The following is a 22,744-nucleotide window of genomic DNA, read 5'->3' as shown; positions in this document are numbered from 1 at the left end:
AAATAGGCACATTTGATTTTTCCTGTTTGGCTCCAATAGACTTCAATAGGGTTCGCCGTTTGTGTCAAGACATTTCCCCTGTTCGGTAGTTCTGTTGTGAACCGAACAGGGGGTGTTTGGCCCATCTCTAATATTTAGTAAGAGGCATGGGGAGTTTATTGACGTATTTAATATTTTTGTCACAATTTTTTGTAAAATATGAATGAAAAAGTTTTTTTTGTTTGTTTTTTTACATACTGTCAGTGCAGTACAGCATCATCATATAGCTGGTGTGGGGGTGCCAGGGACACTGACTGGTGACAGTATGTAAAAATAAAATAATATATATATATATTTTTTTTTTTATAATATTTCTTTTTTATTAAAATTTACTATTTTTTTTTTATTTTATATATTTTTTAACACAATGTGACCAGAGCAATACAGTATTACCATAGTAATATTGTACTGCTTTGTGGAAGTGATCAGAATTTTTTCATTTTTATTTTATTTTTTTTACACATTTTGATTGCTTGAATTTCACTTTAGAGGCTATATATTGGCTTGCTATGGGCGGCACATGGCCAAGTGGTTAGCACTTTTGTCTGCCTTATGCCTTACGGTTAGTGCTGAGTGAGATCATGTTAGAAAAATCAGTATAGTCTGAACCTGCAACCTTTCCTGTGTCTGGCAATGTCTCTCTACTTGTTTAGTTGTAAAACTTGTTGGATATTTTTAATGTGAATAAAGCCTCATACACACGATCGGACTTTGTACAAACTTTCCCGTGGACTTTTGTACAAAGGGCGTAGTCCACAAGTTTGTATTGCATACACACGGTCGGACTTTTTAACAACAAACACGAACGTAGTGACATCACAATGTACTGACGCCACTTCAAAAGAGGACGTTCAATGACTCCAGCGCCACCTTTGGTCCACTTCTGTATTGTAGTCTGATCTTTTGCATTGGTTCTGAGCATGCGTGTTTGTACCTTGTACAAAAGTCCGATGCTTTTGCATACACGCGGTCGGACTTTGCTCCATCTGACTTTTGTTGTCAGAAAGTTTGTCTGTTCGCACAGCCAACAAAAGTCCGATCAAAACAGAAAAAGTTTGTCCGATGGAGCGTACACACAGTCGGATGTTGCTCCAAAACAGCTAATTTGCATGTTTGTTGTCAAAAAGTCCGACCGTGTGTACGGGCCTTAAGACTGTCTCTGCTATTATTCACTACGATTTTCTATTGTCTGTATCACTGTATTCGGTGGTTATTCTGTAAAAATCCAGGACTAAATGGCCTATAGGTTCCTTCCACTTTTTAATCATAGTTATAGTATAATGGGGGGCTTCCATGTGATTTTTTTTTGAGGTTTTCAGCAAAATAAAATAAGCTTCCCCTCAATTTCAAAGGACTACATGCCCCATGGTACATTGCTGCCTACAAACAGTGATTCCTGTACTGACCGAAAGCATTTGATACAGTTCCCCATAAACGTTTACTGTACAAAGAAAGGTCAGTTGGCATGGACCATAGGGCGAGGACATGGATTGAAAACTGGCTACAAGGGTGAGTTCAGAGGGTGGTGATAAATAGGGAATACACGGAATAGTTGGGGGTGAGTAGTAGGGTCCCCCAAGGTTCTGTGCTGGGACCAATCCTATTAAATGTATTCATAAACAACCTGGAGGATGGGATAAACATCTCAATCTCTGTATTTGCAGACAATACTAAGCTAAGCAGGGCAATAACTTCTCTGCAGGATATGGAAACCTTGCAAGAAGATTTGAACAAATTAATGGGGTGGGCAACCACATAGCAAATGAGTTTTAATGTAGAAAAATGTAAAATAATGCATTTGGGTGAGAAAATATGAACACAATCTAAACACCGGGGGGAGAACCTCTGGGGGAATCTAGGATGGAAAAGGACCTGGGGTCCTAGTAGATGATAGGCTCAGCAATGGCATGCAATGCCAAGCTGCTGCTAACAAAGCAAACAGAATATTGGCATGCATTAATAAGGGGATCAACTCCAGAGATAAAATGATCATTCTCCCACTATACAAGACTCTGGTCTGGCCGCACCTGGAGTATGCTATCCAGTTCTGGGCACCAGTCCTCAGGAAGGATGTACTGGAAATGGCGTGAGTACAAAGAAGGGCAACAAAGCTAATAAAGGGTCTGGAGGATATTAGTTATGAAGAAAGGTTGTGAGCACTGAACTTATTCTCTCTGGAGAAGAGACGCTTGAGAGGGGAAATTATTTAAATGTACAAATACCATACTGGTGATCCCACAATAGGGATAAAACTTTTCCGCCAAAGGTAATTTAATAAGACCCGCAGCCTTTCACTAAAATTAGAAGAAAAGCAGTTTAACCTTAAACTGCATAGAGGGTTCTTTATGGCAAGAGCGGCAAGGATGTGGAATTCCCTTCCACAGGCGGTGGTCTCAGCGGGGGGCATTGATAGTTTCAAGAAATTATTAGATAAGCACCTGAACGACCGCAACATACAGGGATATACAATGTAATACTGACATATAATCACACACATGGGTTGGACTTGATGGACTTGAGTCTTTTTTTCAACCTCACCCACTATGTAACTATATAACTATGACTCCCCATGCTGAACCTCCTCCCCTCAGCACCTCAGAAGGCAATGTGTGGAGATATTTACAAAGTGGGATACAATGTGGAAATATGGAAATAAATAAATGATTTTACATTTTACCCAGAGGTAAGTAACATTCAGACACTTACCAGGCGGAACTCTATCGATGGTATTCTCACAGTAAGTCCCGTAGAACATTTCTAGACAAACACACTTCGTTCCGTCATCGGTACCTCCATTTCTGCAGTCTGTGGAAGAGAATTTAAAAGTCAGAAAAGGCAAATAAATGAACAATTATCATACCATTTTTTAACTTAAAGGAAAAGGGACAAATATACAGATAAAATGCATGTATTGGAGCCAAAAGGAGTTCTGTTTCTGTTCATCCAGCCCTAAAGCAGCATACACACGAGCGGAATGTCCGACAGAAAAAGTCAGACGGGGGCTTTTCATCGTATATTCCGATCATGTGTATGCCTCATCGGACTTTTTACGTCGAAAATTCTGACGGACCTAGAAATAGAACATGTTCTAAATATTTCCGACTGAACCAATTCCTATCGGGAAAATCACTCGTCTATATGCTGTTCCGAAGGACCAAAAACAGCGCATGCACTGAAGCAAGTACAAAACGGAAGCTATTGGCTACTGGCTGTTGAACTTCCTTTTTCTAGTCCCGTTGTACGTGTTGTACGTCACCGCATTCTTGACGGAAGGACTTTGGTGTGATCGTGTGTACGCAAGACAGTCACAGTGGAATTCCGTCGGAACTCTGTCAGAAAAAACCTTCAGTGCTTATTCCGATAGGATAACTGGTCGTGTGTACAGGGCATTCGAGTTAGATAGCTCTGCTACAAACATATCTCTGTCTAGCAGGAGAGTAAAGACCTGTTTTTTTTTTTTTTTGCTGCTGGAGTTAAAGTGTTGTTAAACCCGAAACCAAAAATGTAATATCATATCATTTTTTTTTTTTTAACCAAAGCAGCATACATATTGGTTCTAAATTAATGAGAAAATTACATTTTTCCAATTTTTTTATTAGATTTGTTTTATAGCAGAATGTAAAATTATTTTTTTTTTTTCAAAATTGTCTTTTTTTGTCTATACTGGAAATATAAAAAGTGCAGAGGTGATCAAATATCACCTAAAGAAAACTCAATTTGTGGGGAAAAAAAGACATTGATTTTATTTGGGTACAATGCCGTGGTGGCTGCTTCATAAGGGGCAAACGGGTGCCGCCCCCATAAATACACCCAGCCCCCTGATCATCATGCAGAGATGCCGGACTACGGATTCCAATGGTGGGGAAGTGTTTTTTTGAAGCACATGTGCTGAGGCTCTAATAGTCTTCAAAACAGGGTGGGCTTGGGGAGCAGAGCAATGTGCCCTGAACCCACCTAGTTGTGGGACACTAGTGAATGAATATTCACTATTCTGACACATTCTCCTCCCAGCCAATCAGGAAGCCTCTATTGGCAAGGGAGTCTCATGACTCCCTGGCCAATCGTGTCTCGGGACACACTTCTGGGTTCCAATTGTCCGGAAGGAGAATGTCTGTGTCCCCACTGGAGCAGCCCGGCTCTTCCTTCTCCCTGCCTCCGTGTCTCCTCCATGCCAGCACTAGGTAAGGTGATCGTCATTGCCTGTGTCTCCCAAGGGGGAGTGGGGGGTGTAATGTTGGTTGTTCTGCCCCCCCCAGCCTGGTTATAAAGGGGGTCAATTTTCCAGAGGTCAAGTGGTTAAGTAACACTTTCAGGCCTTGATCTTTCCCCAGCCTGTGACTGGACAGTGAAAGAAGAAGCAGCAGATGGATGAGCTTTTCATATTGTTACTCTACTCTCTCCTCCTATTACCTTGTTCCTCGTCATCATGTTTGCACGCAGCACACCTGATTGGCTCTCCCAGTCTGAATTTTGTTGTATTGGAGATTGTGAGAATCTGACACTATGTCAAAATTAGGTACATTTGGTAGATAGAGTATAAGGAGGGTTATAACCTTGCCAGTTTTTTTTTTTGCTATTTGTGTCCATTTGGGTAGAGTTCCCTTCAGAAAATGAAAGGAAGTTCCTGGATGGCCGCACGTCAGAGAAATGGCATCTTTATTGGTCGATAAATTCCAAATGCAGTCACATATCAAATATGGAAAAAAAGGATAAAAAAACGAATGCGTTTCACGCAACACTGGCTAGGCACATGTTTAACACTTTGATCACCCTAGCTGTTTAACCCCTTCCCAGCCATGAGTCATTAGTACAGCGAAGGTGCATATTTTTAGCGTTGATCATTGTATTAGTGTTACTGGCTCCCACAAACTGTCAAAAGTGTCAGTTAGTGTCAGAATGTCCACCGCACTATTGCAGTCCCGCTATAAGTCGCTGATCCCCCCCATTACTAGTAAAAAAAAAAGTAAAAAAATCAGTATATGTAGTGTGTGTACGCTATAACTTTTGCACAAACCAATTAATATACACTTATTGGGATTTTTTTTAACAAAATATGTAGCAGAATACATATTGGCCTAAATGTATGAAGAAATTTGATTGTTTTTTTAAAAATTTTATTGGATGTGTTTTATAGCAGAAAGTAAAACAGATTTTTTTTTAATTGTCAGTTTTTTTGTTGTTGTTTGTAGCGCAAAAAAAAATGCATTGGTGATCAAATACCATCAAAAGTAAGCTCTATTGATGGGATAAAAAGGACATTGGTTTTAGTTGTGTACAGCGTTGCATGACCGCGCAGTTGTCAGTTAAAGTAACGCAGTGCCGTATCAGGCCAAAAAATGGCCTGGTCATGAAGGGTGGTGAATCTTCAAGAGGTTGAGTGGTTAATAGGAGTAGGCTAGAAACAACTGAAAATAATCAACGTGGAAATAAATATATGGTTTTACATTTTGACCATAGATACGCTTAAAGAAGCATTTGAACACTTACCTATTGGAACTCTATCCACGGGGATCTCACACAGAGGCCCATAGAACGCTTCCAGGCAAACGCACTTGGTTCCCTCATATGTACCTCCGTTTCTGCAGGTGGCTGTGGAAGAGAATGTAAAAGGCAGGAAGAAAGGCAAATTAATTATTGATTATCATACCATGACTTTGCTTTAAGCTAAACTCCAGCATAGGGGCAATATATACAAACAAAAATACATATATAAATACCGATCGCCCTATGTACATTTACTGCGGCAGGGCAGCCGCTCTGTGCCAGATCATGTACTGTACCTAGTATTCGATCTGTCACTTTCGGGTCTGGGGTGTGTGCTAGCCCTGCCGGCGACCCACTCCCACTGTGATTGGACACAGCGGGAGCCAATCAGCAGGTCCAGCGGACCCATCGATCATTTCGGGACACAAGCAGAACGGCAGTCTGCCTATGTAAACAAGGCAGATTGTCGTTCTGTGTCAGCGGGGAAGGTTTTGATCCTGTGTTTCTGCAAAGCAGGATAATGGATCTTTGCCTTCCCCTAGTCAAAGCACCGTGAGTAAGCACTCCCTAGGAACACATTTAACCCTTTGCTCTCCCCTGATGTTAATGCCTCCCTAGCCATTCATTCACTATGTCATTAGCACAGCTCGCAACTGTCCCTGATTTCAAGGGACTATCCCAGATATGGAGCAATGTCCCTCTGTCCCTTATTCCTCCTCATTTGTCCCTCATTTTGGTCTGATCTATATAGTTGTATATAAAATGCACTTTTTATCTATCAAACAGTGTTTTCCAGCCCTAAACCTTTCATCTGATTTCTAAATGACTCATTTGTAAATTGCAAAAGCCAAAATAAAGGAACAGTAGTGGTAAAAAAAAAAGCACTTGTGGGTTTAACCAATCTTTGTTTGTTTTTTTGTATAATACTCCTTTAAGGGGGCGTGGTCAGGGGTGTGTCCTGTGCCTGCATACTTTTGCTGTTAGGTGTCCCTCATTCCTCAAAAAGTTGGGAAGCGTGCATTAGTACAGTACATCACTGTATTAGTATCACTGGTCCCCAAAGAGTACCAAAAGTGTCAGCTTTGTCCGACGCAATATGGCAGCCCTTCTATAAATCGCTGATCGCTGACATTGCTAGTAAAAAAAAAAAATATTCCATAGTTTGTTGACGCTATAACTTTTGCGCAAACCAATCAATATATGATAATTGTGATTTTTTTTTTTTTTTTACCAAGAATATGTAGCAGACTACATATTGGTCTAAATTGATGAAGAGACTTCATTTTTTACTGGATATATTTTATAGCAGAGATTAAAAAAATATTTTTTTATTTTTTCCAAAAACATTTTTTTTGTTAGTTTTTTGTTTAAAGCGCAGAGCGCATACCACCAAAAGAAAGCTTTATTTGTGTGAGAAAAAAAAATAGCAAAAATATTATTTGGGTACAGCGCCGCACGACCGCTCAGTTGTCAGTTAAAGTAACAGCACCGTATCGCAAAAAATGACCTGGTCATGAGGGGGGGGGGTACTTTTGAGTTTTTGACAATTTGATGCAGAACTTAACCCCAACAGCCGCATCATTCATTCACAAATGATTGTGAATAAATACACTACAAGTACAATCTTCCACAATAGAGGATGGGCTTTTAGTTTCAAAGGGCTGCAGGGTGCACTGTTGAGCGCTGTCATAGTCCACTGGCATGTTCTATGCCTTTCAAATAGAAAGCCTGTACAGAAGTAAGGGCTGACAGCTGGGAGGACACATCTACAGCAGCCCACATTCCACCAGTGATCTACTGATCAAGGGTGCAAAGCTTTCCAGGCTGCTGCAGGAATAAATAAAAAATACAATTTTTCTTGAAAAAATATGTGCATTTATAATTTTTTTTTGTAAAGGTTAACTTAGACTTTAAAGTGAAACACATAATGCTACAAATACTTACGAGTAGTTGTAGCAGTAGTAGTAGTAGTTGTAGTAGTAGTAGTGGTAGTTGTTGTAGGTGTAGTTTTAGCTGCAGTTGTAGTAAGAGTTGTGGTAGCAGGAGTAGTTTCAGTTGCAGTTGTAGTAGGAGTTGTGGTAGTAGGAGTAGTTTTAGCTGCAGTGGTAGTAGGAGCTGTGGTAGTAGAAGTAGTTCCAGCTGCAGTTGTAGTAGGAGTTGTGGTAGCAGGAGTAGTTTCAGATGCAGTTGTAGTATGAGTTGTGGTAGTAGCAGTAGTTTCAACTGCAGTTGTAGAAGGAGTTGTGGTAGTAGCAGTAGTTTTAGCTGCAGTTGTAGTAGGGGTTGTGGTAGTAGGAGTAGTTTCAGCTGCAGTTGTAGTAGGAGTTGTAGTAGCAGGAGTAGATTCAGCTGCAGTTGTAGTAGGAGTTGTGGTAGTAGCAGTAGTTTCAGCTGCAGTTGTTGTAGGAGTTGTGGTAGTAGCAGTAGTTTCAACTGCAGTTGTAGAAGGAGTTGTGGTAGTAGCAGTAGTTTTAGCTGCAGTTGTAGTAGGGGTTGTGGTAGTAGGAGTAGTTTCAGCTGCAGTTGTAGTAGGAGTTGTAGTAGCAGGAGTAGATTCAGCTGCAGTTGTAGTAGGAGTTGTGGTAGTAGCAGTAGTTTCAGCTGCAGTTGTTGTAGGAGTTGTGGTAGTAGCAGTAGTTTCAACTGCAGTTGTAGAAGGAGTTGTGGTAGTAGCAGTAGTTTTAGCTGCAGTTGTAGTAGGGATTGTGGTAGTAGGAGTAGTTTCAGCTGCAATTGTAGTAGGAGTTGTAGTAGCAGGAGTAGATTCAGCTGCAGTTGTAGAAGGAGTTGTGGTAGTAGCAGTAGTTTCAGCTGCAATTGTAGTAGAAGTTGTGGTAGTAGCAGTGGTTTCAACCGCAGTCGTAGTAGGAGTTGTGGTAGTAGCAGTAGTTTCAGCTGCAGTCGTAGTATGAGTTGTGCTAGTAGCAGTAGTTTCAGCTGCAGTTGTTGTAGGAGTTGTGGTAGTAACAATAGTTTCAACTGCAGCTGTAGTAGGAGTTGATGTAGTAGCAGTAGTTTCAGCTGCAGTTGTATAAGGAGTTGGGGTAGTAGCAGTAGTTTCAGCTGCAGTCATAGTAGGAGTTGTGGTAGTAGCAGTAGTTTCAGCTGCAGTTGTTGTAGGAGTTGTGGTAGTAGCAGTAGTTTCAACTGCAGCTGTAGTAGGAGTTGATGTAGTAGCAGTAGTTTCAGCTGCAGTTGTATAAGGAGTTGTGGTAGTAGCAGTAGTTTCAGCTGCAGCTGTAGTAGGAGTTGATGTAGTAGCAGTAGTTTCAGCTGAAGTTGTATAAGGAGTTGTGGTAGTAGCAGTAGTTTCAACTGCAGTCGTAGTAGGAGTTGTGGTAGCAGCAGTAGTTTCAGCTGCAATTATAGTAGGAGTTGTGGTAGCAGGAGTAGTTTCAGCTGCAGTTGTGGTAGGAGCTGTGGTAGCAGGAGTAGTTTCAGCTGCAGGTGTAGAAGGAGTTGTGGTAGTAGCAGTAGTTTCAGCTGCAGTAGTAGTAGGAGTTGTGGTAGTAGCAGTTGTCTCAGCTGCAATTGTAGTAGGAATTGTGGTAGTAAAAGTAGTTTCAGCTGCAGTCATAGTAGGAGTCATTGTAGAAGCAATAGTTTCAGATGCAGTTTTTGTAGAAGTTGCAGTGGCCGTAGTAGTTTCAGCCGCAGTTGTAGTAGGAATTATGGTAGTAGCAGTAGTTTCAGCTGCAGTCGTAGTAAAAGTCATTGTAGAAGCAATAGATTCAGATGCATTTTTCGTAGGAGTTGCAGTGGCTATAGTAGCTTCAGCTGCAGTCACAGTAGGAGTCATTGTAGAAGCAATAGTTGTAGATGCAGTTTTTGTAGGAGTTGCAGTGGCTATAGTAGTTTCAGCAGCAGTTGTAGGAGAAACAGTGGTAATAGTGATAGATCCATCTGAAGTTGCAATGTTAGTCAATGTAGTCATAGGAGTTTCAACTGGAGTTGTAATAGGCGTTGTATAAGCCACAGTAGTGGTAAGTGTGGTTGTAGGATGGATTGAAGTAAAATCATTAGTAGATCCAGCTGCAGTTGGAATCAGAGTATGAGCAGTAGATTCAACTGGCACTGTAGTAGGAGTTGTGGTAGTCACAGCTGATGTTGCAGTGGGAATTGCAGTAGTGGTAGGAGATTTAGCTGCAGTTGTAGTAGGAGTTGTACCAGTAACAGCAGTTTCGGTTGTAATAGGAGTTGTGTTAGCTACAGACGTTTCAGCTTTAATTGTAGTAGGGGTTGTAGAGGTAGGAGTAAGAATTTCAGCTGCAGTTGCAGTTGAAATCAGAGTACTAGTTGATTCAGCTTGTGTTGTAGGTAGAGCTGTAGTAGTAGCAGTAGTTTCATCTGTAGCTGTAATAGGGGTTGTAGTAGCTATAGTGATTTCAGCTGCAGTTGGAGCCAAAGTCGATGCAGTGGTATATCCATTTACAGCTGTACTAAGGACTATGGTAGTAGCAGTAATAGGAGTTGTGTTAGCTACAGACGTTTCAGCTTTAATTGTAGTACGGGTTATAGAGGTAGGAGTAAGAGTTTCAGCTGCAGTTGAAATCAAAGTACTAGTTGATTCAGCTTGTGTTGTAGTTAGAGCTGTAGTAGTAGCAGCAGTTTCATCTACAGCTGTAATAGGGGTTGTAGTGGCTATAGTGATTTCAGATGCAGTTGGAGCCAAAGTCGTTGCAGTAGTATATCCATTTACAGCTGTACTAAGGACTATGGTAGTAGCTGTAAACTCAGCTGCAATTGTAGTAAACATTGTAGTAGCAATAGTAGATCCAGTTGCAGTTGCAGAAGAATTAGTAGTTATAGCAGAAGCCAGGGTTGTTGTCTCGGGAACAGTTGTGTCCGGATGGATTGATGTGTCTGCTGTTGCAGCAGGCATGGTGAATGTTTCTGGTGTTTTAGTTGTAGTATCAAGTATGGTTGATATATCTGATAGAGTTGTTTGTGGAAAAACTGCTGTTACTACTGTTGTTTCAGATACACTGGACAACTCAGCTGTGCTTGTTTCAGGAACCTTTGTTGTTTCTTTGGCTGCTTCAGAAACTGTCGCTAAATTTGCTGCAGTTGTGTCAACACCAGGTGATGTTGCTGTTGTTAGGTCGGGCAAAGTAGATGTTTCTCCTTTTTCAGTTCTTGTGTAAAGTAAGGTGGTCATATCTACTGTAGTTGTCTCAGGGACAGATGTTGTTCCAACAGTGGTATAAGACACAGTATGGGTTGCTGAAGTAGTTGTAGCTATTGGGACTGTGGTTTCAGCTGATGCATCAAGGACGGTCGACACTTCTGATGTAGCTGGGCCAGGAACAAGAGTATCTACTGTTGTATCAGGTACAGTCACTAGTGTTGTATCTGCTGCTGTGCCAGGAAAAAGTGTTGAATCTGTTGTATTTGGGTCTGGGTGGAGTGTTGCATCTGTTGCTGTTGTAGCTACTTCTGTGCCAGGAATAAGCGTTGAATCTGCTGTAGTTGGGTCTGGGTGGAGTGTTGTATCCGTTGCTGTTGTTGTATCTACTTCTGTGCCAGGAATAAGTGTTAAAACTGCTGTAGTTGGGTCTAGGTGGAGTGTTGTATCTGCTGTTGTGCCAGGAATAAGTGTTGAATCAGCTGTAGTTGGTTTTTGGTGAAGAGTTGTATCTGTTGCTGTTGTTGTAGCTACTTCTGTGCTGGTAATGAGCGTTAAAACTGCTGTAGTTGGGTCTGGGTGCAGTGTTGTATCTGCTGCTGTGCCAGGAATAAGTGTTGAATCTGCTGTAGTTGGGTCTGGGTGGAATGTCGTATCTGCTGTTGTGCCAGGGATAAGTGTTGAATCAGCTGTAGTTGGGTCTGGGTGGAGTGTTGTAGCTACTTCTGTGCCAGGAATAAGCGTTGAATCTGCTGTAGTTGGGTCTGGGAGGAGTGTTGTATTTGCTGCTGTGCCAGGAATAAGTGTTGAATCTGCTGTAGTTGGGTCTTGGTTGAGTGTCGTATCTGTTGCTGTTGTTGTATCTACTTCTGTCCCAGGTATAAGCGTTGAATCTGTTGTAGTTGGGTCTGGGTGGATTGTTGTATCTGCTGCTGTGCCAGGGATAAGTGTTGAATCTGTTGTAGTTGGGTCTGGGTGGAGTGTTGTATCTGCTGCTGTGCCAGGAATAAGTGTTGATTCAGCTGTAGTTGGGTCTGGGTGGATTGTTGTATCTGCTGCTGTGCCAGGGATAAGTGTTGAATCTGCTGTAGTTGGGTCTGGGTGGAGTGTTGTATCTGCTGCTGTGACAGGAATAAGTGTTGATTCAGCTGTAGTTGGATCTGGGTGAAGTGTTGTATCTACTTCTGTGCCAGGAATAAGTGTTGATTCAGCTGTAGTTGGGCCTGGGTGAAGTGTTGTATCTACTTCTGTGCCAGGAATAAGTGTTGAATCTGCTGTAGTTGGGTCTGGGTGGAGTGTTGTATCTGCTGCTGTGACAGGAATAAGTGTTGAATCTGCTGTAGTTGGGTCTGGGTGGATTGTTGTATCTGCTGCTGTGACAGGAATAAGTGTTGAATCTGCTGTAGTTGGGTCTGGGTGGAGTGTTGTATCTGCTGCTGTGCCAGGAATAAGTGTTGAATCTGCTGTAGTTGGGTCTGGGTGGAGTGTTGTATCTGCTGCTGTGACAGGAATAAGTGTTGATTCAGCTGTAGTTAGATCTGGGTGAAGTGTTGTATCTACTTCTGTGCCAGGAATAAGTGTTGATTCAGCTGTAGTTGGGCCTGGGTGAAGTGTTGTATCTACTTCTGTGCCAGGAATAAGTGTTGAATCTGTTGTAGTTGGGTCTGGGTGGAGTGTTGTATCTGCTGCTGTGACAGGAATAAGTGTTGAATCTGCTGTAGTTGGGTCTGGGTGGAGTGTTGTATCTGCTGCTGTGACAGGAATAAGTGTTGAATCTGCTGTAGTTGGGTCTGGGTGGAGTGTTGTATCTGCTGCTGTGCCAGGAATAAGTGTTGAATCTGCTGTAGTTGGGTCTGGGTGGAGTGTTGTATCTGCTGCTGTGCCAGGAATAAGTGTTGAATCTGCTGTAGTTGGGTCTGGGTGGAGTGTTGTATCTACTTCTGTGCCAGGAATAAGTGTTGATTCAGCTGTAGTTGGGTCTGGGTGAAGTGTTGTATCTGCTGCTGTGCTAGGAAAAAGTGTTGAATCTGCTGTAGTTGGGACTGGGTGGAGTGTTGTATCTGCTGCTGTGACAGGAATAAGTGTTGAATCTGCTGTAGTTGGGTCTGGGTGGAGTGTTATCTCTACTGTTGCGTGAGATATAAGTGGTGTTTCTGCTTTTTCAGTTGATGTATCAAGTATGCTGGCAGTAGCTGATGCTGTATATTTAGGAGTAAGCGTTGTTAAAACATCTGTAATTGTGTCTGAGGGTAGTGATGTTTCTGCTGTTGCTTCAGATGTGGCAAATGTTCCTGCTATTTCAGTTGTATCAAGTACAGTTGGTAAAGCTGATGTAATGGTTTCTGGAACAATTGTTATTTCTGTTGTCGTATGAGGTACACTGGACAATTCTGCTTTGCTTGTTTCCAAAACCAGTGTTGTTTCTTCAGGAGCTATTGTTAAATCTGCTACAGTTGTGTCAACACCGAGTGATGTTTCTGGTGTTGTGTCGGACAAAGTAGACATTTCTGCTTTTCCAGTTGTTGAATCTAGCACAGTTGATTTATGTGGTGTAGTCTCAGGAATAAGTGTTGCTTCTACAGTTGTACCAGGCATTGTATGAATTTCTACAGTAGGTGTAACTTTTGTTTCAGCTGATGTATAAAACACTGTTAATACTTCTGATGTAGCTGTGCTAGGAACAAGAGTTTCCTTTGTTGCTCCTATTGTTGTGTCAGATGCAGTCTCTAGATCTGCTGTGCTTGTTTCAAGAGCCAGTGCTGTGGTGTCAGGAACAATCATTGTTTCTGTCATTGCACCAGACACACTTGATACTTCAGGAGTTGTTTCAAAAGCCAGTGTTGTATCTGCTGTTGTCCCAAGAACGGGTGTTAAATCATCTATGGTGGTGTCAGGGAGAAGTGTACTTTTTGTTGTGGATTCAGTCACAGTCAATATTTTTTCAGTTGTTGTATCAATCACGGTGCTTATATATAATGTGGCTGTTTCAGGAACAAGTGTTGTTTCTGTTGCTGCATCAGTTGTAGGTATTACAACTGAAGTTTCAGCTGGTGTATCAAGCACGGTCGTTAAATCTGGTGTAGCTGTGCCAGAAGCAACAGTTTCCTTTGTTGTTTCTGCTGTTGAATCAAGTGTACTTAAAACTGCAGCTGTGGTAGTTTCAGAAGCCAGGTTTGTATCTACTGTTGTCTCAGGAACAATTGTTAAATCTACAGTAGTTGTGTCAGTGACAAGTGATGTTTCTGCATTAGACGTAGTAAATGTTTCTGCTTTGTCAGTAGTAATATCAAGTATAGTTGGTATATCTGATGTAACTGTTTTTGAAACAATTGTTGTTTTTGCTGTTGTTTCAGATATGCTGGACAACTCAGTTGTGCTTGTTTCAGGAACCGGTGTTTTTTCTTCTGCTGTTGTGAAATCTGCAGCAGTTGGGTCAACATTGGTTGAGGTTTCCGTCATCATGCCAGGCAAAGTAGATGTTTCTGCTTTTTCAGTTGTATCGAGTACAGTAGATCTTTCTCTTGTAGATGTCTCAGGAGAAAATGTTTCTACAGTTCTATCAGACAAAGTGTGTATTTCTACAGAAGGTGTAAGTATTAGGACTGTTGTTTCAGCTGAAGTATCAAGGACAGTCGAAATTTCTATTGCACCTGTTTCAGAATCGAGTGTTGTAACAACTGTGGTTTCAGGAAGAGTTGTTAATTCTGCTCTAGTAGTTTCAGGGTGAAATGATGTCTCTGATGTTCTATGAGACATGGTAGACATTTCAGCTTTTACAGTTGTTGTATCAAGTGTGGTTGTTAAATCCAATGTGGCTGTTTCAGAAACAGACACACTTGATATGTCAGTCATTGTTGTTTCAGGAGCCAGTGTTATGTCTGCAGTTGTCTCAGGAACGTTTGTTAAGTCTGACGTAACTGTTTTTGGAACAATTGTAGTTTCTACTGTTGTTTCAGATATGCTTGACAACTCAGTTGGGGTTGTTTCAGGAACCGGTGTTTTTTCTTCTGCTGTTGTAGAATCTTCAGTTGTGCCAACACCGGCTGAGGTTTCAGTTGTCATGCCAGGCAAAGTAGACATTTCAGCTTTTAAAGTTGTATCAAGTGTGGCTGTTTCAGAAATAGCCACACTCGACACTTCAACCATTGTTGTTTCAGAAGCCAGTGTTATATCTGCTGTTGTTTCAGGAATGTTTGTTAGGTCTGACGTAACTGTTTTTGGAACAATTGTAGTTTCTACTGTTGTTTCAGATATGCTTGACAACTCAGTTGTGCTTGTTTCAGGAACCAGTGTTTTTTCTTCTGCTGTTGTAGAATCTTCAGTGGTGCCAACACTGGCTGAGGTTTCAGTTGTCATGCCAGGCAAAGTAGACATTTCAGCTTTTAAAGTTGTTGTATCAACTGTGGCTGCTTCAGAAAAAGCTACACTTGTCACTTCAACCATTGCTGTTTCAGAAGCCAGTGTTATATCTGATGTTGTCTCAGGAATGTTTGTTAAGTCTGACGTAACTGTTTTTGGAACAATTGTAGTTTTTACTGTTGTTTTAGATATGCTTGACAACTCAGTTGTGCTTGTTTCAGGAACCAGTGTTTTTTCTTCTGCTGTTGTAGAATCTTCAGTTGTGCCACCACTGGCTGAGGTTTCAGTTGTCATGCCAGGCAAAGTAGACATTTCAGCTTTTAAAGTTGTTGTATCAAGTGTGGCTGTTTCAGAAATAGCCACACTCGACACTTCAACCATTGTTGTTTCAGAAGCCAATGTTATATCTGCTGTTGTCTCAGGAATGTTTGTTAGGTCTGACGTAACTGTTTTTGGAACAATTGTAGTTTCTACTGTTGTTTTAGATATGCTTGACAACTCAGTTGTGGTTGTTTCAGGAACCGGTGTTTTTTCTTCTGCTGTTGTAGAATCTTCAGTTGTGCCAACACCGGCTGAGGTTTCAGTTGTCATGCCAGGCAAAGTAGACATTTCAGCTTTTAAAGTTGTTGTATCAACTGTGGCTGCTTCAGAAACAGCCACACTTGTCACTTCAACCATTGCTGTTTCAGAAGCCAGTGTTATATCTGATGTTGTCTCAGGAATGTTTGTTAAGTCTGACGTAACTGTTTTTGGAACAATTGTAGTTTCTACTGTTGTTTCAGATATGCTTGACAACTCAGTTGTGCTTGTTTCAGGAACCAGTGTTTTTTCTTCTGCTGTTGTAGAATCTTCAGTTGTGCCAACACTGGCTGAGGTTTCAGTTGTAATGCCAGGCAAAGTAGACATTTCAGCTTTTAAAGTTGTTTTATCAAGTGTGGCTGCTTCAGAAACAGCTACACTTGTCACTTCAACCATTGTTGTTTCAGAAGCCAGTGTTATATCTGCTGTTGTCTCAGGAATGTTTGTTAAGTCTGACGTAACTGTTTTTGGAACAATTGTAGTGTCTACTGTTGTTTTAGATATGCTTGACAACTCAGTTGTGCTTGTTTCAGGAACCGGTGTTTTTTCTTCTGCTGTTGTAGAATCTTCAGTTGTGCCAACACTGGCTGAGGTTTCAGTTGTCATGCCAGGCAAAGTAGACATTTCAGCTTTTAAAGTTGTTGTATCAAGTGTGGCTGTTTCAGAAATAGCCACAGTCGACACTTCAACCATTGTTGTTTCAGAAGCCAGTGTTATATCTACTGTTGTCTCAGGAATATTTGTTAGGTCTGACGTAACTGTTTTTGGAACAATTGTAGTTTCTACTGTTGTTTTAGATATGCTTGACAACTCAGTTGTGCTTGTTTCAGGAACCAGTGTTTTTTCTTCTGCTGTTGTAGAATCTTCAGTTATGCCAACACTTGCTGAGGTTTCAGCTGTCATGCCAGGCAAAGTAGACATTTCAGCTTTTAAAGTTGTTGTATCAAGTGTGGCTGCTTCAGAAACAGCTACACTTGTCACTTCAACCATTGTTGTTTCAGAAGCCAGTGTTATATCTGCTGTTGTCTCAGGAACGTTTGTTAGGTCTGACGTAACTGTTTTTGGAACAATTGTAGTTTCTACTGTTGTTTTAGATATGCTTGACAACTCCATTGTGCTTGTTTCAGGAACCAGTGTTTTTTCTTCTGCTGTTGTAGAATCTTCAGTTGTGCCAACATCAGCTGAGGTTTCAGTTGTCATGCCAGGCAAAGTAGACATTTCAGTTTTTAAAGTTGTTGTATCAAGTGTGGCTGTTTCAGAAACAGACACGCTTGACACTTCAACCATTGTTGTTTCAGAAGCCAGTGTTATATCTGCTGTTGTCTCAGGAATGTTTGTTAAGTCTGCTGTGGTGGTATCAGACGGAAGTGATGTTTCTGGTGTTGGTTCAGACCTGGCAGTTGTTTCTGCACTTTTAGTTGTTGTACCAAGTAGTGTTGTTTCTGTAAATGCCGTTCCAACTGTCAAATCAGGCGCACTTGATGCTGCAGAAACCAAGGTTGTATCCACTGTTGTTACAGGAACAATTGTTAAACCTCCTGTAGTTATGTCAGGGTGAAGTGATGTTTCTTCTTTTGCATCAGTTGTGGTTAGTGTTTCTGCTTTTTCAGTTGATGTATCAAATACAGTGGTTAGATCTGATGTTGCTGTATGAGGAATAAGTGTTGCCTCAGTTGTATCAGGCACACTTGACGCTTCAGCAATAGTTGTTTCAGAAGCCGGTGTTATGTCCACCGTTGTCTCAGAAATGGTTGGTAAATCTGCTGTGGTGGTTCCAAGAGGAAGGGGTGTTTCTGCTGTTGATTCAGACACAGCAGATGTTTCTGTTTTTTCAGTTGTAACAAGTCGCGTTGTTATATCTGGTGTGATTGTTTCTTTAAATGTTGTTTCTGCTGTTGTATCAAGCACACTTGACACCGCATATGTGGTTGTTTCAGAAGCCAGGGTTGTATCTACTGTTGTCTCAGGAACAGCTGTTAAATCTCCTGTAGTTGTGTCTGGGTGGAGTGAAGTTTCTGCTGTAACGTCAGACGTGGTAAATGTTCCTGCTTTTTCTGTTGTTGTATCAAGTGCAGTTAATATATCTAATGTAGTTGTTTCTGGAACAAAAGTTGCTTCAACTGTTGTAGTAAATACACTGGCCAATTTAGCTGTGCTTGACTCGGAAAACAGTGTTGTTTCTTCTGTTGCTTCAGAAACTGTTAAACTTGCTTCAGTTGAGTCAACTTTGGGTGATGTTTCTGTTGTTGTGTAAAACAAAGTAGAAGCTTCTCCTTTTCCAGTTGTTGAATCAAATTCAGTATATATATCCGATGTAGTCTCTGGAAGAAATGTTGTTTCTACAGACACAGTATGCATTTCTACAGTAGGTGTGACTGTAATTTTAGCTGATGTCTCAAAGACAGTAGATATTTGTGATGTAGCTGTGTCAGGGATAAGAGTTTCCTTTGTTGTTTCTACTGTTGTATCAGATACAGTCTCTAAATCACTGGTTTCAGAAGTCAATGTTGCATCCACAGTGGTATCAGGAACACGTTTTGTTTCTGTTTTTCCATCTGATACACTTGACACTTCAGTGGTAATGTCAGAAGCAAGTGTTGTATCTACTGTTGTCCCAATTGTAAAATCATCTATAGTGATGTCAGGGAGTGTAATGTCTGTTTTTGTTGTGGATTTGGACTCAGTCAACATTGTTTCACTTGTTGTATCAAGTATGGTGGTTATATATGATGTGGCTGTTTCAGGAATAAGTGTTGTTTCTGTTGCTGCATCAGGCATAGTATTAATTTCCCCTGTAGTAAAAATTACGGCTGATGTTTCAGCTGTTGTATCAAGCACTGTTATTAAATCTGATGTAGCTGTGCCAAGAGAAGCGGTTTCCTTTGTTGTTTCTGCAGTTGTATTAAGCACACTTGATATTGCGTCTGTGGTTGTTTTAAAATCCAAGGTTGTATCTAGTGTTGCATCAGGAACAATTGTTAAATCTGCAGTAGTTACATCAGGGTGGAGTGATGTTTCTGCAGTTGCATCAGTCGTGATAAATGTTTTTGCTTGTTCAGTTGTTGTGTCAAGTGCAGTTAATGCATTTGATGTTGTTGTACCAAATATCGTTGTTATATCTTGTGTGACTTCTTCTGAAGATGTTGTTTCAGCTGTTGTATCAAGCACACTTGATACTGCAGATGCGGTTTCTGAAACTAGGGTCATACCGGCTGTTGTCTCAGGACCAGTTGGTGAAGTTGTATCAGGATTAAGAGACATTCCTGTTGTTGCATCAGTTGTGAAAAATGTTTCAGCTTTTTCAGTCGTATCAAGTACAGTTGATATTTCTGATGTTGTTTCTGGAGCAATTGTTGCTTTTTCTGTTGGCATAGATACACTGGATGATTCAGATGTGCTTGTTTCAGAAACCAGTGTTGTTTCTTCTGCTGTTTCGGCAACTGTTGTTAAATCTGCTACAGTTGTGTCAGCGTCGGGGGATGTTTCTGATGTTGTGCCAGAAAAAGTAGAATTTTCCAATTTTCCACTTGTTGAATCCAATACAGTAAATATATCTGATGTAGTCTCAGGAGCAAGTGTTGTTTCTTCAGTTGTATCAGTAGGTTTGACTGTAACTATTGTTTCAGCTGATGTATCAAGGACAGTTGAGATTTCTGACGTAGCTATACTAGAAACGAGAGTTTCCTTTGTTGTTACTACTGTTATATCAGATACAGTCTCTACATTTGTTATGCTTGTTTCAGAAGCCAGTGTTGAATCTTCTGTTGTCACGAAAACATCTGTTAAACTTTCAATTGTTCTATCCAGTACAGTGCTTACATATGATGTGACTGTTTCAACAATACTTGTTGTTTCTGTTGCTGTAGACATAGTACTTTCTTGCTCTGTAGCTGTAACTATTTTGGCAGATGTTTGACCTGTCGTATCAAGCGCAGTCGTTAAATCTGATGTAGCTATTCCAGAAGCAATAGTTTCTTTTGTTGTTTCTCCTGTGGTATCAGATACACTGGACAATTCAGATGTGTGTGTTTCAGGAACCAGCGTTGTTCCTTCTGTTGCTTCAGAAACTGGTGATAAATCCACTGCAGTTGTGTCAACCGCAGTTGATGTGTCTGTTGTTGTGCCAGACAATGTAGACATTTCTTCTTTTTCAGTTGTTGACTCTAGTACCGTATATATATCTGTTGTAGATTCAGGAACACTCATTGTTTTCACAGTCGCATCCGACTTTGTATGTGTTTCTACAGTTGGTGTAACAGTTTTCTCGGCAGATGTATCAAAGACGGTTGACACGTCTGATGTAGCTGTGCCAGGATCAATAGTTTCTGTTGTTGTTTCCAATGTTGTACCAGACACTGTTTCTACAGTGGCTGTGCTTATTTCAGAAGTGAGTATTGTATCTGCTGTGGTGATCTGAAAAGGTGTTGTTTCTGCTGTTGCATCAGGCTCATTTGATATGTCAGTGGTTATGTCGGAGACCAGAGTTGTATCTGCTGTTGTCTTTGAAATAATTGTTAAATCTCCCATAGTTGTGTCAGGCTTGAGGGATGTTTCTGCTGTTGCATCAGACATAGTAAATGTTTCTGCTTTTTTAGTTGGTGTATCTGATGTAGCTGTTTCTGGAAAAATGGTTGTTTCTTCTGGTGTATCAGATACACTAGACAATGGAGCTGTGCTTGTTTCAGGAATCGGTGTTGTTTCTTCTGTTGTTTCAGAAACAGTTCTGTCAACACCAGGTGATGTTTCTGCTGTTGGGTCAGTAGAAGTTTTGATTCCATCAGTTGTTGAACCCAGTGAAGTATTTATATCTGTTGAAGCTTTGGAAACAAGTGTTGATTCTGCAGTTGTTTCAGCCATGGTTTGTGTTTCTTCAGTATGTGTAACTGTAACTATAATTTCAGCTGATGTATCAAAGGCAGTTGATACGTCTGCTGTTGTGCTTGTTTCTGGAGATGGTGTTGTATCTGCTGAGGTGATGGTTGTTTCTGTTGTTGAATCAGACACACTCGGTTCTTCTGTTGTCTCTCGAGTAGTCATTAAATCTACTGTAGATGTGTCTGGGTGGAATGACGTTTCTGTTGTTGCGTCAGACGTGATAAATGTTTCTGTGTTTTCAGTTGCTGTACCATGTTCAGTTGATATGTTTGATGTAGCTGTTTCTGAAAAAAAAATATTTTTTGTTGATGTCTCAGAAACACTGGATAATTCCTCTGTGCTTCTAGTAGTGACAAATGATGTTTCTTCGGTTGTTTCAGAAACTGATGTTAAATCAGCTGAAGTTGGGCTATCACCACTGGAGGACATTTCTGTTGTTGCATCAGACACACTCGGTTCTTTTGTTGTCTCTCGAGTAGTCATTAAATCTACTGTAGATGTGTCTGGGTGGAATGACGTTTCTGTTGTTGCGTCAGACGTGATAAAGGTTTCTGTGTTTTCAGTTGCTGTACCATGTTCAGTTGATATGTTTGATGTAGCTGTTTCTGAAAAAAATATATTTTTTGTTGATGTCTCAGAAACACTGGATAATTCCTCTGTGCTTCTAGTAGTGACAAATGGTGTTTCTTCGGTTGTTTCAGAAACTGATGTTAAATCAGCTGAAGTTGGGCTATCACCACTGGAGGACATTTCTGTTGTTGCATCAGACACACTCGGTTCTTCTGTTGTCTCTTGAGTAGTCATTAAATCTACTGTAGATGTGTCTGGGTGGAGTGACGTTTCTGTTGTTGCGTCAGACGTGATAAAGGTTTCTGTGTTTTCAGTTGCTGTACCATGTTCAGTTGATATGTTTGATGTAGCTGTTTCTGAAAAAAAAAAAATTTTTGTTGATGTCTCAGAAACACTGGATAATTCCTCTGTGCTTCTAGTAGTGACAAATGGTGTTTCTTCGGTTGTTTCAGAAACTGATGTTAAATCAGCTGAAGTTGGGCTATCACCACTGGAGGACATTTCTGTTGTTGCATCAGACAAAGTAGAAGTTCCTGCTTTTTCAGTTGTAGAATCTAGCACAGTTGATGTAAATGATGAATTCTCATCAACAGTTGTTGTTTCCTTTGTTTCTGTTGTATCATCTGTTGTATAATCTGTAAAAATTTCTTGTGCTTTCACATCATACAAAGGGTCTGTGTCCATTGCATTATTATTTATGTTCACTGACGTTTCAGTAGAATGTTCTGATGTTTGCGTTGCACTTCCTAGAATATAAAAAAAAGGTGCAATGTATTAGTAATAAGTGTTGCCCCTCTATGTAACCTTAGCAGTTAGGCAGAGACTGCAAATGAGGGAAAAATATTTTACTAAAGGTTACAAAATTTTACAAACCAATCTCCCAGACAGATGTAAAATAACATTTGGTGAGTAATTCAGATATAAAATGCAATTTATCAAGGTGGGGGTAATGGTTTAGATCAATCATTTCGGTATATTAAAGTATGGATTAATAATACAGTACAAGTGCAGCACAATAGTAACACAATCAATTCATTTATAATAGTAAACATAAGTCCAACGTGCATCGGTGCCATAAATAGTCCCCACTGTAGATAGCTAATTATCCTATGCAGTAACTCCATGCGACAGTTCAAATTGATAATCCTGTGTGTTCAGTGACCACTACCTATAGACAGAATCTCCCAGCTATGGCCCCATTACAGAGTCAAAATCACCTAATACAATGTCTTTAAGGATGATGTTGAACCACGTTATTCCACTTCTAAGAACTTGATCATCCATGAATGACCATAAAAACAAAATGAAAAACCATAGTGCTATCTGGTACAAATCATTTATTCAAAACTAAACACAGGGATTAAAAACACTTGCATAAATAAAAAAAAGTGAATAACGAGCATATCATTAGCTCATCACGCTGATACATAAGTGCAAACCTCCTGGATCATAGTTCCTCCCACCTGAAGAAGGGGGCGTAATGCATACAGGTGGAAGGAACTATGATTCAGGAAGTTTACACTGGAGTATCAGTGTGGTAAGCTGATGATACGCTTGTTATTCACTTTTTTATGTGAGCATTTTTTTTTTGTTTAATAAATGTTTATTGGAGATAAACAACAAACATGTACTGTAGAATTCACAAACAAACATACAATCAAACATACAATCAATGCCCAATCCCACAGACCAGGGGGCAGGATGATCAATTAG

General features: G+C 40.6%; 1 protein-coding gene across 1 annotated transcript in view; it reads right to left on the bottom strand.

Annotated features, from left to right (window-relative positions):
* The window catches only part of LOC143961280 (uncharacterized), a 74,703-nt gene that overhangs the window by 24,073 nt on the left and 27,886 nt on the right, over nucleotides 1-22,744 (bottom strand). The window contains exons 2-4 of the mRNA XM_077470531.1: nucleotides 7,468-21,777; nucleotides 5,527-5,628; nucleotides 2,746-2,844 (exon numbers count right to left, since the gene is read on the bottom strand). Of these exons, the coding sequence (XP_077326657.1) occupies nucleotides 2,746-2,844; nucleotides 5,527-5,628; nucleotides 7,468-21,777 (14,511 nt within the window). The remainder of the gene's footprint in view (nucleotides 1-2,745; nucleotides 2,845-5,526; nucleotides 5,629-7,467; nucleotides 21,778-22,744) is intronic.

This window comes from Lithobates pipiens, unplaced genomic scaffold, assembly GCF_037356315.1.
Source record: "Lithobates pipiens isolate NorthernLeopardFrog02 unplaced genomic scaffold, aLitPip1_a1.2 Scaffold_8, whole genome shotgun sequence".
NCBI lineage: Eukaryota > Metazoa > Chordata > Amphibia > Anura > Ranidae > Lithobates > Lithobates pipiens.
The sequence above is the reverse complement of the archived record's forward strand: the minus strand, read 5'-3'. Positions and strand labels throughout refer to the sequence as shown.